This window comes from Girardinichthys multiradiatus, chromosome 12 (genome assembly GCF_021462225.1).
Source record: "Girardinichthys multiradiatus isolate DD_20200921_A chromosome 12, DD_fGirMul_XY1, whole genome shotgun sequence".
NCBI lineage: Eukaryota > Metazoa > Chordata > Actinopteri > Cyprinodontiformes > Goodeidae > Girardinichthys > Girardinichthys multiradiatus.
In genome coordinates, this window is record NC_061805.1 from 12,219,126 (window position 1) to 12,232,642 (window position 13,517).

Consider the following 13,517-nt stretch of genomic DNA (forward strand, 5'->3'; position numbering starts at 1 on the left):
TGCTGTCAGCAGCAATCAAAGTTTGCAATCATTAGAAAGGTTCTTTTGACTGTCGACTGTTATTTGTGCATTTTTCCTGCAGGAAGTCAGTGTTTTCCTTGAATGAGGTGGGTCAGATGAATGGTACAGCTGGAGGAGGGGGAGGTCTCGCTGAGGATGAGGAGATGCCAGCACAGCATGAACTGGGAGAGGAGCTGGCCTTTACTGGTCGGTAGGTAGTTCAGAGCACATTGCAATTTGTTGACATTCTTGGATGCAAACAACTACAATCTGCCACAAGGTGAGAAAATCTGAATTTAAATTAGATTTTTTTAGCAAAGTCACTCAAATGATTCTGGTACATATTCAACCCCAACAAAGGGGCATATGTTACCTCTTCAGCTGCTGCTATTAACTGTAGTGTGTAGCTGTAGTGTGGGACTGGACCAAATGGTGATCATTTAGCTAACGCTGGCTCCAACATTTTAAACTCAAAACAGCTTATTGAATGAGCATCAAAATGTGGAAACATAACGGTCCCACAATATAAATGTTTCAGGGGGAAAAAGTCTCACGCTGTAGTGACTACAGTCGTTCTAAAAAGTGTGTACACCCCTGTTAAAACGAGACCAAAAAAAATGAGACCAAAAAAAAAATGTTCCATCTTTAACCTGACATGCATCAATATTCAGTATATTACAATATTATTGGAAGTAACCGAAATCACAAAGTGAATCACCTTAGGAAGATTAATCACACTCAGACTGATGTTTTCAAGCCTTTATTTCTGTTCTTGATTATGTCATTTAAGTTTAGAATATTGCATCAGACCAAAAACATTTTTAAGGCAGAAATGTCAAATAAGGGACTTTTAATCTTACTAACAAGCCTCATTGGAATGTATGTTCTAATTTATTGAATATAATTGTATATCTAGTATTATACAACTGAGAAACAAACAAGTATGTTAAACTGACAAATATTATAAATAAATCAACTGCAATAACCAGGCTGCATAAGTGTGCCCACTATTTAGTTAAACCAGCTTTTGATTCCATTTTCAGCACTCAGTCTCATTGGCTACATTGCTGCCAACAGCAAGGGAGCTGAAATTTTTTTTGCTTAAGGCTGGTTGTGTTCTGCTTGTCACAACGGTCTCCTCCGTTCTCCATGTGTCTGGACTCAGGAGTGGCATTAAAAGTGTAAAAGACAGTGGAATGACACATCCCTTTACCTAAATCAATAAGAGATAAACATTAAAACATATATCAGATTGTAATTTTAAAAGGCGTCTACACAAATATACTGTAGAAACCTGTAATTGTACATTATATTTAAGATTTAACATGATGTTGCTTTCACCAAAGGAATATTCCAGTGTTCTGTCTGGAAAAACATCACCATTTATTTGCCAAATTACTTCCCGACAATGAGTTCTACCGTCTGTGATATCCCTTGCCCATTCTTTAAAGCATGCAGAGCAGCAGGTTGCTTTTCTTCTCCTGTCCCAAAACTACCACAAGCTTTTAGCAGATGGTGCTTTATTTCACTCAGTCTCCTAAGCTGGTGTATGAGAATGTGAAGATATTTTTCTCAGGTTGAAATTAACATAATTACACGTAAGTACGCACAGTTTTACTCCCTAAATGCGTGCATAATGGACTATTTGCTCATTAAAGATATGTTTGTGTATTGTTTTAAAATTAGAAGCCCTCACAAATTCTGATGTCTTCCTTATTTTTAGTCTAAAACAGTGTTTATAGTGTTGTTTACATAGATATCAATTTAACCATGGTACAGGTAAATTCACAGAAAACGAATGGCAGAAATATTCTACTCCACCCTTTAGTGTGTTTGGAGAATCCTAACCATTAAGTATGTCGCTGTATTAGTTTCTGCGGTGGCCTGTACCTGGACATAAAGCGGAAGTTGCCGTGGCTACCCAGCGATTTCTATGAGGGTTTCCACATCCAGTCCATCTCTGCCGTGCTCTTCATCTATTTGGGCTGCATTACCAATGCCATCACCTTTGGCGGCCTCCTTGGAGACGCCACAGACAACTACCAGGTATCACAGGATCACACACAAGAACAACTTATGTATATATTTGTTCAGAATTTATTTATGATTTATTTAAGAGGTGAAAGAACAATTAATACTAGAAAATGTGGCTATCTACTTTTTCTCATCATGTGTTTTTCAGCCATTAGTTTGATCAAAAAGTAGCTGCACTCTGTTGTTTTTCTAGTGAATTTTGTTGCTGCTTTCTCATTAGTAGATTTATTTGGATTTTGATATTTGCATCTTTGATTTTGCCTTTAGGACTTCTACTTTAGGTTTACACCAATACTTTGGGAATTCCAATGACATATTTAAAGACAGCTTCACACATTTTGCCTTCTATTACTACACTTTAAACAGAGAATGCAGCTCCAACTTAAATGAATTGCTTCAGTTGGTAACAAGTAATTGAATTAGGTTAATCCAACTTCATTTATTTAGTTTTGAATTTATCAAGTTAAACCACTGTACATAATTTACGTCTGGTAAACGTAATTCAATTACTAGTTACCAACTGAAGCAATTCATTTAAGTTGGAGCTGCATTATCTTTTTAGAGTGTAGGATAAAAACTAAATAAATAACTAGCTTCTTTTTAGGATACATATTTTGTGCCAACCTTTTATACAAAAAGAGGTGAAATTCCTCCTAAATTTCTCATGTATATAAAAATACATATGGCATATTTTATTTTTATTACAGGAACAGTACACATTAAGAAACATTCGCATATAAATGTGTAAGAATGTTAGCCGTAGGGTAATATCCATCCGTGGTCCTCTGCAGGTTCCTATTATTAAAGAATAACATTTAAAACCCATTACTGACAGCATTACAATACTCTTACATGCCTGTAGGACCCTGTTATTGCCCATGCACATTATAAATTACATTATGCCTGTATTATAAGTGCTGAGAATATCAAAGTGCAGATCAGAGCATGTTGTTTTTTATTACACTTTTCAGATTTTTTATTTATTATTTCCTATATTATTATCCTCGCTCAGTTGCCTCAGAGTCATGTTTCATGACACAGTGACCAATGTCCGTTGGATTCACCTGATCCTTGGCTCCTGCAAGCATTCTTTTTTATTTTAGCCTCAGGTTTTCTGCCATTACTGGATTCTGCTGTTGTTCTTGACTTGTTTTAATCTCCCCTTGTGTCTAATCTGAAAGATCCTTAGTTTATACATTATAAAGTCCTCACCCTATAATGTGCCTGCTAATGTCTTGTTGAATTTGGGTCCTCATCCACAAAATGTGACAAAAAGCCCAGATCTTGATCTCATTGAGATGCTGTGGGTGACTTGAACCAGACCATATGTGCAAGAAACCTCTCAAAACTCTCACAGCTAAAAGGGAGGGGTGGGGCAAACTTTGGAGTTCACCTGTAACTACATCCCTTTCTTTTCCAAAAATAAATAAGAATAGACAATGATATGCAAACCTTTCTTTAGAATTAATTGATTTAATGGTGCTTCCTAATTTTTCTATAACTGTACATTTAATGGTGTAACAGCAGCTTTAATTAAAACCACATCACACCTCTCCTTCTGTCTAACTGGTTAAGCTACTAATTGTTTCTTTTTCCTTTTATTATTTGCTTTCCTTCAATCCCCTTTGAACAAACCATCATTTTGCTTCGTCCACCTCTGCATTTCTTCCACCAGGGTGTGATGGAGAGTTTCCTGGGTACTGCATTCGCTGGATCTGTCTTCTGCCTCTTCGGCGGTCAACCCCTCATCATCCTCAGTTCCACTGGACCCATCCTCATCTTTGAAAAGCTGCTGTTTGAATTCAGCAAGTGAGTTATTTCAGACCATTTGGATCCAGCAGTAAACCTAAAAATATGACAATGCTGCTGAGGGCTTTGGACAACTTAAGTTAAAACATATTTCTATATGATTGGTTAAACTGCATTGCATCTGACCATGTGGCCATTCTAATCCACCTTACAACCAGTTCTCACAACTTTCTTTCTAGCTGTTTGGTTGCAGTCTCTTCCCCTGTCCAACGTGGGTTTTTTGTTTGACAGCAATGGTCAAATATATCTTCACTTTCACAGTTCTTTTATGTTTTTCATTAAATACAAAGAGTAACAATTTAAAGGTCAGTCAGTCAGTCATTTTCTACCGCTTATTCCATAGAGGGTCGCGGGGAAGCTGGTGCCTATCTCCAGCAGTCTATGGGCGAGAGGCAGGGTACACCCTGGACAGGTCGCCAGTCCATCGCAGGGCAAACAATTTAAAGGCAAAACAGATAATATCCTACATATCACTGTATGATTAAAAGTCTGATTATGGAAAATTTTCTTTTCTCATTAATTCTTCATGAATATATTTTAAGAAGTATACCTGACAGCATAAAGAAGTGCATCATTGTATATTTTTCTGTTAATTTGAACATCCATTCTTATCATTAAGTGTGACTACTTGAACTTCTCACCTTCAAAGGAACAATGGCATAGACTACATGGAGCTGCGGCTGTGGATCGGCATCCACTCCTGCCTGCAGTGTTTCATCCTCGTAGCATCAGATGCCAGTTACATCATCAAGTACATGACACGCTTCACAGAAGAGGGCTTCTCCAGCCTCATCTCCTTCATCTTCATCTCTGACGCCATCAAGAAGATGGTGGGGGCTTTCAAGTATTACCCCATCAACACCGACTTCAAGCCAGACTACGTCACAACTTACAAGTGCGAGTGCCTGGCCCCAGACCCGAGTGAGTTCACCCCTTGGCCCAGGGAACTTGGTAGGGAAGGTTATTTAAGACAAGTCAGGCTGCTCATTTCGGGGGCTTAAAGTAGATCTAAAAATTGTACACACCCCTGTTAGAAAATGCCAGGTTTTCATGAAATGAAAAATGGGACTATGACGTATCATTTTAAAACTTGTTACGCATTAATGTCACATTAATCCTGCACAAATAATGATAAATAATTTTAATGAAAAGCTATGACTTGATTATATAAATTTGCACTACTTTAAACTAATTCTTTGTTGAAGCGGTTTTTGATCTGATTACTTCATTCAGTCTTCTGGAGTTCACAGCTATACTGAGTCTGATTAACTTGAAATAAAATTTCCGCTGTCTTGGCAGGACTTTCCTGATGCATCCCTCCCAAAACACCTATTTTGAATGAAGAGCTCTTTACCAGGCCTTACAGACCCAGCTGAATGACATGCTGATGAGGAAACTGAGCCCATTTGATTTAGGTGTGCTGGAGAAGGGATGCATCTTAAAGTTATAGGATAGTCGCTCTCAAGGACTGGGCTTGTTCCCCCCTGGTTTCGTTGGAGCCATGTCTTCAAAGGATAAACAATATAAACACAGCCTGATAAATATAATGTGGTATAGTAAGAGAGATAACATCAACAATATTAGATTTTTCTCCAAAATTGACATAAAGTCAAGATGGATTCTGGTCACAGAGGTTGCACAGAAGCTGGCAGCTACAATGAAGAACTGCAGCATTTTCTGCCAATACTGGTTGAGAAAATCTTCATTCTCTATTTGTTAGAACTAGACAGGAAGAAAGTCGTTTCTTTCAAAGAAAACCTTAAGCCTCTGCTAAAAGTTCCCCAAATATTTTGGGAAAATGTGTTATTGACGGAAACCAAACAGAAGCAAATCATTGGATCACAGTTCATTATAGGTATGACTGGGGTGCAGGTGGCAGAATCATGCTATAGGAGTTACTATTCTTCAAATTTATGTTCGAGTTTTGTTAAGGTGGATGAAGTTCTGAACAATTTCAGATGCCAGCCTGTGGTGACCCAAAATCTTCAGGTGTCTTCTCAAAAGTTGATGGAATATTTCATATTTTAGCATCACAGTAAGTCTGTGCATATTTCCAAATCAACAAATGAATTATTTCAGCAAAAAAAAGCTCTTGAATGGTTTAGCAGGAGAACTAAATGTGGCAGAAAATCTCTGGATTCACCCAAAGAGAAGGATGTGAAGAAAAGATGTCTTCATAATCTGAAAGAGGTGGTAGACTTTTGCTAGGGGCAGTGGGGAAATATGAGTTGTCCACATGGGAAACGTTCATAGTCTGCTACTAAAGTAAGACTTGATGCTGAAATTGAACCAACAATACATTTGCAAAGTATAAGTTTAAGAGTCTACTGCTCATACTGGGCAGATACTTGGCACAGTGGCCGGGCAGTTTGGTCTACTTTTAAAGTGCAGTGCTAAGGCAAACCAAATCAAATGAAGAAGTGACATTTTTCAGTATTCCCTGCCAGAAGTGAGTACTACAAATTATCCTGGCATGAGAACACGCTAAACTGACCTCATTGCTTAAAATCAGCAGATGGATGTGTCTAGAAGCATGTGTCTGATGTATAATTTGGTATATAATGGCTGACTGTCCAATGCTTTTAGAGGTTTATAAACAGTAGTGACAGCAGCATAACTCATCCAAAGATTCCATACTCTTCCTCCTGGATGAGTCGTTTAAAATTAGGTGGAGCCAGTTACAGTCCTATGGCGTTTCCTGAAAATAGACTGACGGGGAGATCAATAATTGTTTAAAAAAATAGGTACTTCTTTAATTCCAATGTAAATAATCTTAGACATTACAAAAGTTATCAGATGTCACCTAATTTGTTTTGTATTTTTGAAAATGACCAAGGTTAGCAATAGTTTATGTGGACATTGATTTTTGTGACTGATTTGTCTCTTGTTTGCTTTCACCATGCACAAACAATTTTGCTGCTGCCTTTTGCAAGTGAGTACCTTTTTGTTTGTCTGCATGTGTCTGCGAGTGCTCAAAGCAATGTCCAGCAGTTGGATTCTCATCATGTTCTCCATTTCTTTTTGCTTCCCTTTTGTTTTCCTCCTCACCTCCTCTTATTTTCTGTCTTAATTCACCATGTGTGTGTGTGTGTGTGTGTGTGTGTGTGTGTGTATCTTCACCATTCACTAACAGTGGCTGCAATCATCTTCAATGGTTTAGTTCCAATGCCAGATAACAGCTCTAGTATCTCTGGGGTAAGTGCTTGTTTTCATTCATTTTTACTCAATTTTGGTTTTCTGTATTGCAAGCTGGACGTGTCCAGGCTCTGTTACCTTTGTAGCTGCAAAGCAAATCTAAACAGTAGAGAAGAGCTACATTGCTTGTTTACAGCTAACCCCAGTATCACCTCATTGTGACAGAGAAGTTGCTTTGCTCTCCTCTTTTTCACCTTTGTTTCTTACCATTGATCCTGCCACCATCTAACTCTTCTCCGTGGTTTTCTAACTTCAAACCCGTGCTGACAATTTTTATTCTGTCCATGTCTTTGCCGAAACACTTCACTTTTCGCCTTCTCCTGTCTGCCCAACACTGCCGCCCACCATCCCAGTTGAATGTGACAGCTCTGGACTGGAGTCAGCTGAGCAAGAAGGAGTGTCTGAAGTACGGAGGCTCTTTGGTTGGAAAGTTCTGCAAGTACGTCCCTGATCTGGCCCTCATGTCCTTCATCCTTTTCTTTGGCACCTACTCCATGACTGTCTCCCTCAAAAAGTTCAAGTTTAGCCGTTACTTCCCCACCAAGGTAACCAAATTATTTTAAAACACTGTAAAGTGCATTTCTACAAATGCATGCATGTTCAGCTGTCTCGATATTAAAAAAGCATTTTGTCTCAGATCTCATCCTTGCTTTCAGTTCCACAATTAACTGTGGCTTTTTGTCTTGTCCTACCAGCTGAGGAAACTCATCAGTGACTTTTCGATCTTCATGTCCATCATGACTTTTGTCGGCCTTGATATGTTGGTGGGACTCAAAACTCCCAAGCTAATCGTCCCCACTGAATTTAAGGTAAACAAGTTCTTTTTTGCACATTTCATTTTACAGCATCTCAATTATATTTATTTCCAGATTTTGACCTCCAAAGCCTTATTATTTTACCATTAACAGATGGACTTGCTGGCATATTTTGGATAATTTTGTCCTGCAGCATAACCCATGTGCACTTGAACTTGAGAAGATGTTTACATTCAGTAATTTTTGGTAGCGAGCAGAATTCATGCTTTCATCAATATGGGAAAGTTGTCTAGGTCCTCAGGCAGCAAAGCAACCCACCACCATCACACTACCACCACCCTGTTTGACTGTCGGTTTGATCGTCTGTTTCTCAAATGCTGTGTTAGTTTTATGCCTGATGTAAAGGGGGACAAACCTACCAAAAAGTTATTTTCCCAAAACTTTTGTCTTGTCAGTTAGCTGAATATTTTCCTGAGTCTCTGGGATCATCAACAGGCTTTTTTAAGCAAATCTTAATTTGAGCCTTTATATTCATTTTGGTCAGCAGCAGTTTTGGCCTTGGAACTCCATGCCATAGATGCAATTTTTTCTCCGTCGATCTTATTGTTGAATCATGATCCTTGAAGTTAACTGAGGCAAGTGAGGCCCTCAGAGCTTAAGATGTTGTTTTTGGTTGTTCCAGCACCTCATGGATAGTTTGTTTTCTCCTTTTGTATATTACAGCTCTCACTGTGGTTCAAGGACTTAGAAATGGCCTTGTGACTATTTTCAGACTAGAAGTTGTCAATGATTCAGCTTGTTGTCTGATATTACATTTGTTTGATGATCTGAAAAATTTAAGTTTGATGAAAAAGCAAAAGCAGAAGAAATCTGTGAGGACTTCAATACCTTTTCACAGAGTCATCCTGTTTGGGTTTGTTTAGCAAGAACAAAGAAAGTGAGCGAATATGTACATTTTCCAAAAACATTGAACAATTCCTTTATGCTGGTTTAAACATTTTAAATTTATTGAGTTGACTTTTCCATGAAAATGAATGCAGAGTTTTTATGAAAGTCAAACATCCTCCCTTTCTCACAGCCAACACGGCCAGATCGTGGCTGGCTGGTTATGCCTTTTGGAAAGAACCCATGGTGGATATATCTGGGCAGCTTTGTTCCAGCCCTACTTGTGACAATCCTCATCTTCATGGACCAGCAAATCAGCGCTGTCATTGTAAACCGGAAGGAGAACAAGCTTAAGGTACATTCTCACTCATTGTCTACTATTAAATAAACAGGAGATTATGTTCAGATTTGAATTCCATATGAATCCAGATTTCTCTGCATTGTGTTGTTAAAAAAAGAAATCTGTTTGATTTCCATGGTAGAAAGGTTGTGGCTACCACCTGGACCTGTTCTGGGTGGGGGTCCTTATGGCTGCTTGCTCTTTCTTGGGGCTGCCCTGGTATGTGGCTGCCACTGTCATCTCTATCGCCCACATCGACTCTTTGAAGATGGAAAGTGAATCCAGTGCTCCAGGAGAGCAGCCACAGTTCCTTGGAGTCAGGTTGGTCTACATTAGTCTACAAGAAAATATCACAGTCAGATACAATAACTGTAATATCCAAGATGTCACCGGTAATAACAAAATGATATATTCTATGTTGCTGTGGAAACTTTATGAAACCGACTAAACTCTTACTGTGAATTTGTTCTTTGTGAAATCTACAGAGAGCAGAGAGTAACGGGCATTTTGGTGTTTGTTCTAACTGGAGTGTCCATCTTTCTTGCTCCAATTCTTAAGGTATATATATATATTCATAAATGTTACTTGAAGTCCCTTGCAAAAGTATTCACACCTCTTGAACATGTACATGTTTTGTCTTATTACAACCACAAACCTCAGTGTATTTTATTGAGGTTTTATGTGATATATTGACACCAAGTAGCACATAATTATGAAGAGAAACAAAACATGAAACAGGGTTTTCACAGTTTTTTTACAAATACAAATTCGAAAATTGTGGTTTGTGCAGCTCACAGAGTACAAGTGATACTTAAGACATGGCTGTCCACAGCATTACTCAGGGAAGCAGCTAAAAGGCCGTGGAAACTTGAGGACCAGTAGATCCACAGATTAGATGGGATAATGGTAATATGTTGATAGATTTCAAACTCTCCAGAATCCTGAACTTTATGAAGGAGTAGCAAGACAAAATGCGTCATTGAAAGACAGCCACAAGACATTTAATTTGTAATTTGCTACAAGCTCACCCTGAGCCTGTTAGCCATGGGTGACCCTAACGCTGGGCATTTAAGCCCCAGACAACATAGCCTCTAGGATCATTTGAGCAGTCAAACCCCTCCACCACATTAAGGTGGCGTGGCAGTTTAAGGAGGGGGTGGCGGTTCAAGGAAGGGCATGGTGACCCTTCCTTTGGCTAGAAATAGTTGGGCTCACCTCCACGCACACCGTGGGCTCTGGAACCCAGCTCCTCGAGAGTAGTTGGACTTTCTTCTATTCTGGAGTGACCATCCCAGTCGGGGGTGCTGGACCCCCAGCTGCGGGACTTCGTCATTCTGCTGGGAGACTTCAGCTCCCATGTGGAAAATGATAGTGACACCTGGAGGGGTGTGATTGGGAGGAATGGCCTCCCCAATCTGAACCCAAATAGTGTTTAATTATTGGACTTCTGTGCCAGTCACAGATTGTCCATAATGAACACCATGTTCAAGCAATAGGGTGCTCATCAGTTCAACTGGCACCAGGACATCCTAGGCAGGAGGTCAATGACCGACTTTGTAGTCATGTTTTCGGACCTTCACCCAAACATTTTGGACACTCGGGTGAAGAGAGGGCCTGAGCTGTCCACTGATTACCACCTGGTGGTGCGTTGGATTTGTTGGAAGAGGAGGAAGCCAGATAGACTTGACAGGCCCAAGCGTATAGTCGGAATGTCTGGCGAAGCCCTCTGTCAGGTATTAATTCAACTTCCACCTCTGGGAGAGTTTTGACCAGATTCCGGTGGAGGTTGGATACATAGAATCCGAGTGTACTATGTTCTTCGCCTCTATTGTCAATGGCCATATATGTCGCGGCGGCAATCCCCCAAACCTGGTGGTGGACACTGGCAGTAAAGGGCAGTAAGGGACGTCAACCTGAAGAAGGAGTCCTATTGGCTGTGGTTTACTTGTGGGACTCCTGAGGCGGCTGACAGGTACTGTGGGGCCAAGTATGCCGCGGGCCGAGCTGTGGCAGAGGCAAAAACTCATGCCTGGGAGGAGTTCGGTGAGTCCATGGAGAAGGATTGCCGCTCAGCCTCGAAGTGATTCTGGCAAACTGTCCAGTGTCTCAGAAGAGGGAAACGGTGCTTCAGCAACACTGTTTACAGTGGGGAAGAAAAGCTGCTGACCTCAACGGTGGATATTATCGGGCGGTGGAAGGAGTACTTTGAGGATCTTCTCAATCCTGCCATCATGCCTTCCCTAGTGGAAGCAGGAACTGGGGACTCAGAGTTGGACTTTTTCATCAACCAAGCTGAAGTCACCGAGATGGTCAGAAAGCCCTGAGTACCTCAAGTCTCTGGATGTTGTGGAGCTCTTGTGGCTGACAAACAGATTTGCTTACTTTTTGTTTTAAGTAACTGCTAAATTTTCTAGAAGCTTCGAAGTAAACATGCTCATTGCAGAGAATGTTATCACTTTTTAATGTTCTACTCTTCATAGTGTAGCCATATATTTAAAACAGTAATTCCTTAAGAATGTTGGGGAGCACAACAGCAGAATTTGTCTTTGATATTCAACCAGCTGACTCGCAGTGCGCAGCAATATGTAGACCCATGGTGTTGCTGTTTAATATGTGATCTTTCACACACAGAATATATCATGCATACCCTAATTATATGAGCGGTCTATTTAAGCTGCTAACGTCCTGCCACTGCTGCTGGCAACTTCTGCTTGGATCTATTTAGCTGCTCAGCCACGCCTGCAACCCCTTGGGCTCCGAGGTCAGAGACTCTCTCCTAACTTCCTGATATGCCGAAGACATGTTCAAGGGGTAGGGTTGTTCTCATCATTCCATGGCTTGTTGTGCAGCAAAGCTATGGAGTGATGAAATTGGAGCGATAGACGCCAAACTAGCTTCTACAATATAGACTAATAAAGTTGTATCCAAATATTTATATCCGAGGTGTCTGACCACAACAATGTTTCTTTAAAAATAAATAAATGTGTGTTTACGAGTCTAGCAACGCAGATTTGCACATTGCATAACTGGGATTCAGTGCACCAGAATACCTTGTTGTAAGCTGTGTAAGGTCATATCTTAATGCTTTCTATCTTTGTTGTTGTTTTAGTTTATCCCCATGCCTGTGCTGTATGGTGTCTTCCTCTACATGGGTGTAGCTTCCCTCAGTGGGATCCAGGTATGCTGGCTACACCATCTGTTTGCTATTATTATTTTGATAAATTGGTTTTCTTTTTGTCTGCCAATCTCACTTATTGTTATGCCGACAGCAGATGGGAAGTGACTTATTAAAAGCTGACAAACACGCAAAGCTATGAGCAGACAGGGACTCAGTCCATACAGACTAGACAGAGATATTCCGATTACATATCCTCTGAGGATCTATGATAAGCTCTCAATGTTTTTACTTTGTTGGATGGGAAGTTTAAAGTCTATATATGTAGAAACATTCCTTTTTCTATTATTTTTTTTATTATTATTATTCTTATGGATTTACATGTAAAATTGTGGGACACTCTAATGTCAATGTCCTTCTTAGTTCTGGGACAGGATCAAGTTTTACCTGATGCCGTCCAAGCACCAACCTGACTTCACCTATCTCCGTCACGTTCCTCTGAGGAGGGTACACCTGTTTACTCTCATCCAGATTATCTGTCTGGCTGTGCTCTGGGTTCTCAAATCCACCTTCTTAGCCATCATCTTTCCTGTCATGGTATGTGCATATACACAGTTTGCATGAATACTTTTCTGTATCACAGCTGTTGTGCTTTGTGTTCACATGAACATCTTTTATAATGCGGTAATCTGACACAGTATGGCAGAACATGATTGAAATGCCTTTATAGTGCCTTGCAAAAGTAAAGTTTTTCATATTTTGTCACATTAACTGCAATCTATGTTATTGGCATTTTGTGTGATAGACCACCACAAAGTAACATTGAAATTTGCATAATTATGAAGACATTTGCATATGTGAAGTTTTGCACATCTAAAAGACAAAGGTTTTTACCTATTCTACTTGTAAGATCCCTTTAAACATAGCAAATATTTTGTACAAATAAACAACATCAATTTTATTGAGACTTTAATTTGACAGTAGTTAGTTTTTACTGAATAAGAAATGAAAGAGGTGTATTATGAGGATGAAAAACAAAATAAAGAAGCGGACTGCTGAGGTGTCACTGGGATTATACATAATTCATCAACCTTTGGCTTCCAGCTGTACGACACTTAAACCATAACCCGGATGTGAGATGAATGTGACTGTATTTAAACGAGGACCCTTAACTGTCTGTCAAACACCAGATCCTGGGTCTGATGGTGGTCCGAAAGATGCTGGACATGGTGTTCTCTCAGCATGACTTGGCCTGGCTGGATGACCTGTTGCCTGAGAAAGAGAAAAAGAAGAAGGAAGATGACAAAAAGAAAAGAAAGGAGAAGGAAAAGAAGAAGCCTAAAGCAGATGACAGTGGGGAAGAGGTGAGAAACTCCAACCTTTG

The 13,517-nt window shown here is 39.8% G+C and overlaps 1 protein-coding gene across 1 annotated transcript in view; it reads left to right on the forward strand.

The window, feature by feature from the left end:
• slc4a5a (solute carrier family 4 member 5a) overlaps positions 1 to 13,517 on the forward strand; it is a 51,440-nt gene that overhangs the window by 31,984 nt on the left and 5,939 nt on the right. Inside the window, exons 12-24 of the mRNA XM_047380933.1 lie at positions 83 to 211; positions 1,872 to 2,046; positions 3,710 to 3,843; positions 4,493 to 4,764; positions 7,004 to 7,038; positions 7,392 to 7,583; positions 7,734 to 7,847; positions 8,872 to 9,033; positions 9,161 to 9,339; positions 9,504 to 9,576; positions 12,128 to 12,196; positions 12,557 to 12,730; positions 13,324 to 13,497. Coding sequence (XP_047236889.1) covers positions 83 to 211; positions 1,872 to 2,046; positions 3,710 to 3,843; positions 4,493 to 4,764; positions 7,004 to 7,038; positions 7,392 to 7,583; positions 7,734 to 7,847; positions 8,872 to 9,033; positions 9,161 to 9,339; positions 9,504 to 9,576; positions 12,128 to 12,196; positions 12,557 to 12,730; positions 13,324 to 13,497 — 1,882 coding nt within the window. The remainder of the gene's footprint in view (positions 1 to 82; positions 212 to 1,871; positions 2,047 to 3,709; positions 3,844 to 4,492; positions 4,765 to 7,003; positions 7,039 to 7,391; positions 7,584 to 7,733; positions 7,848 to 8,871; positions 9,034 to 9,160; positions 9,340 to 9,503; positions 9,577 to 12,127; positions 12,197 to 12,556; positions 12,731 to 13,323; positions 13,498 to 13,517) is intronic.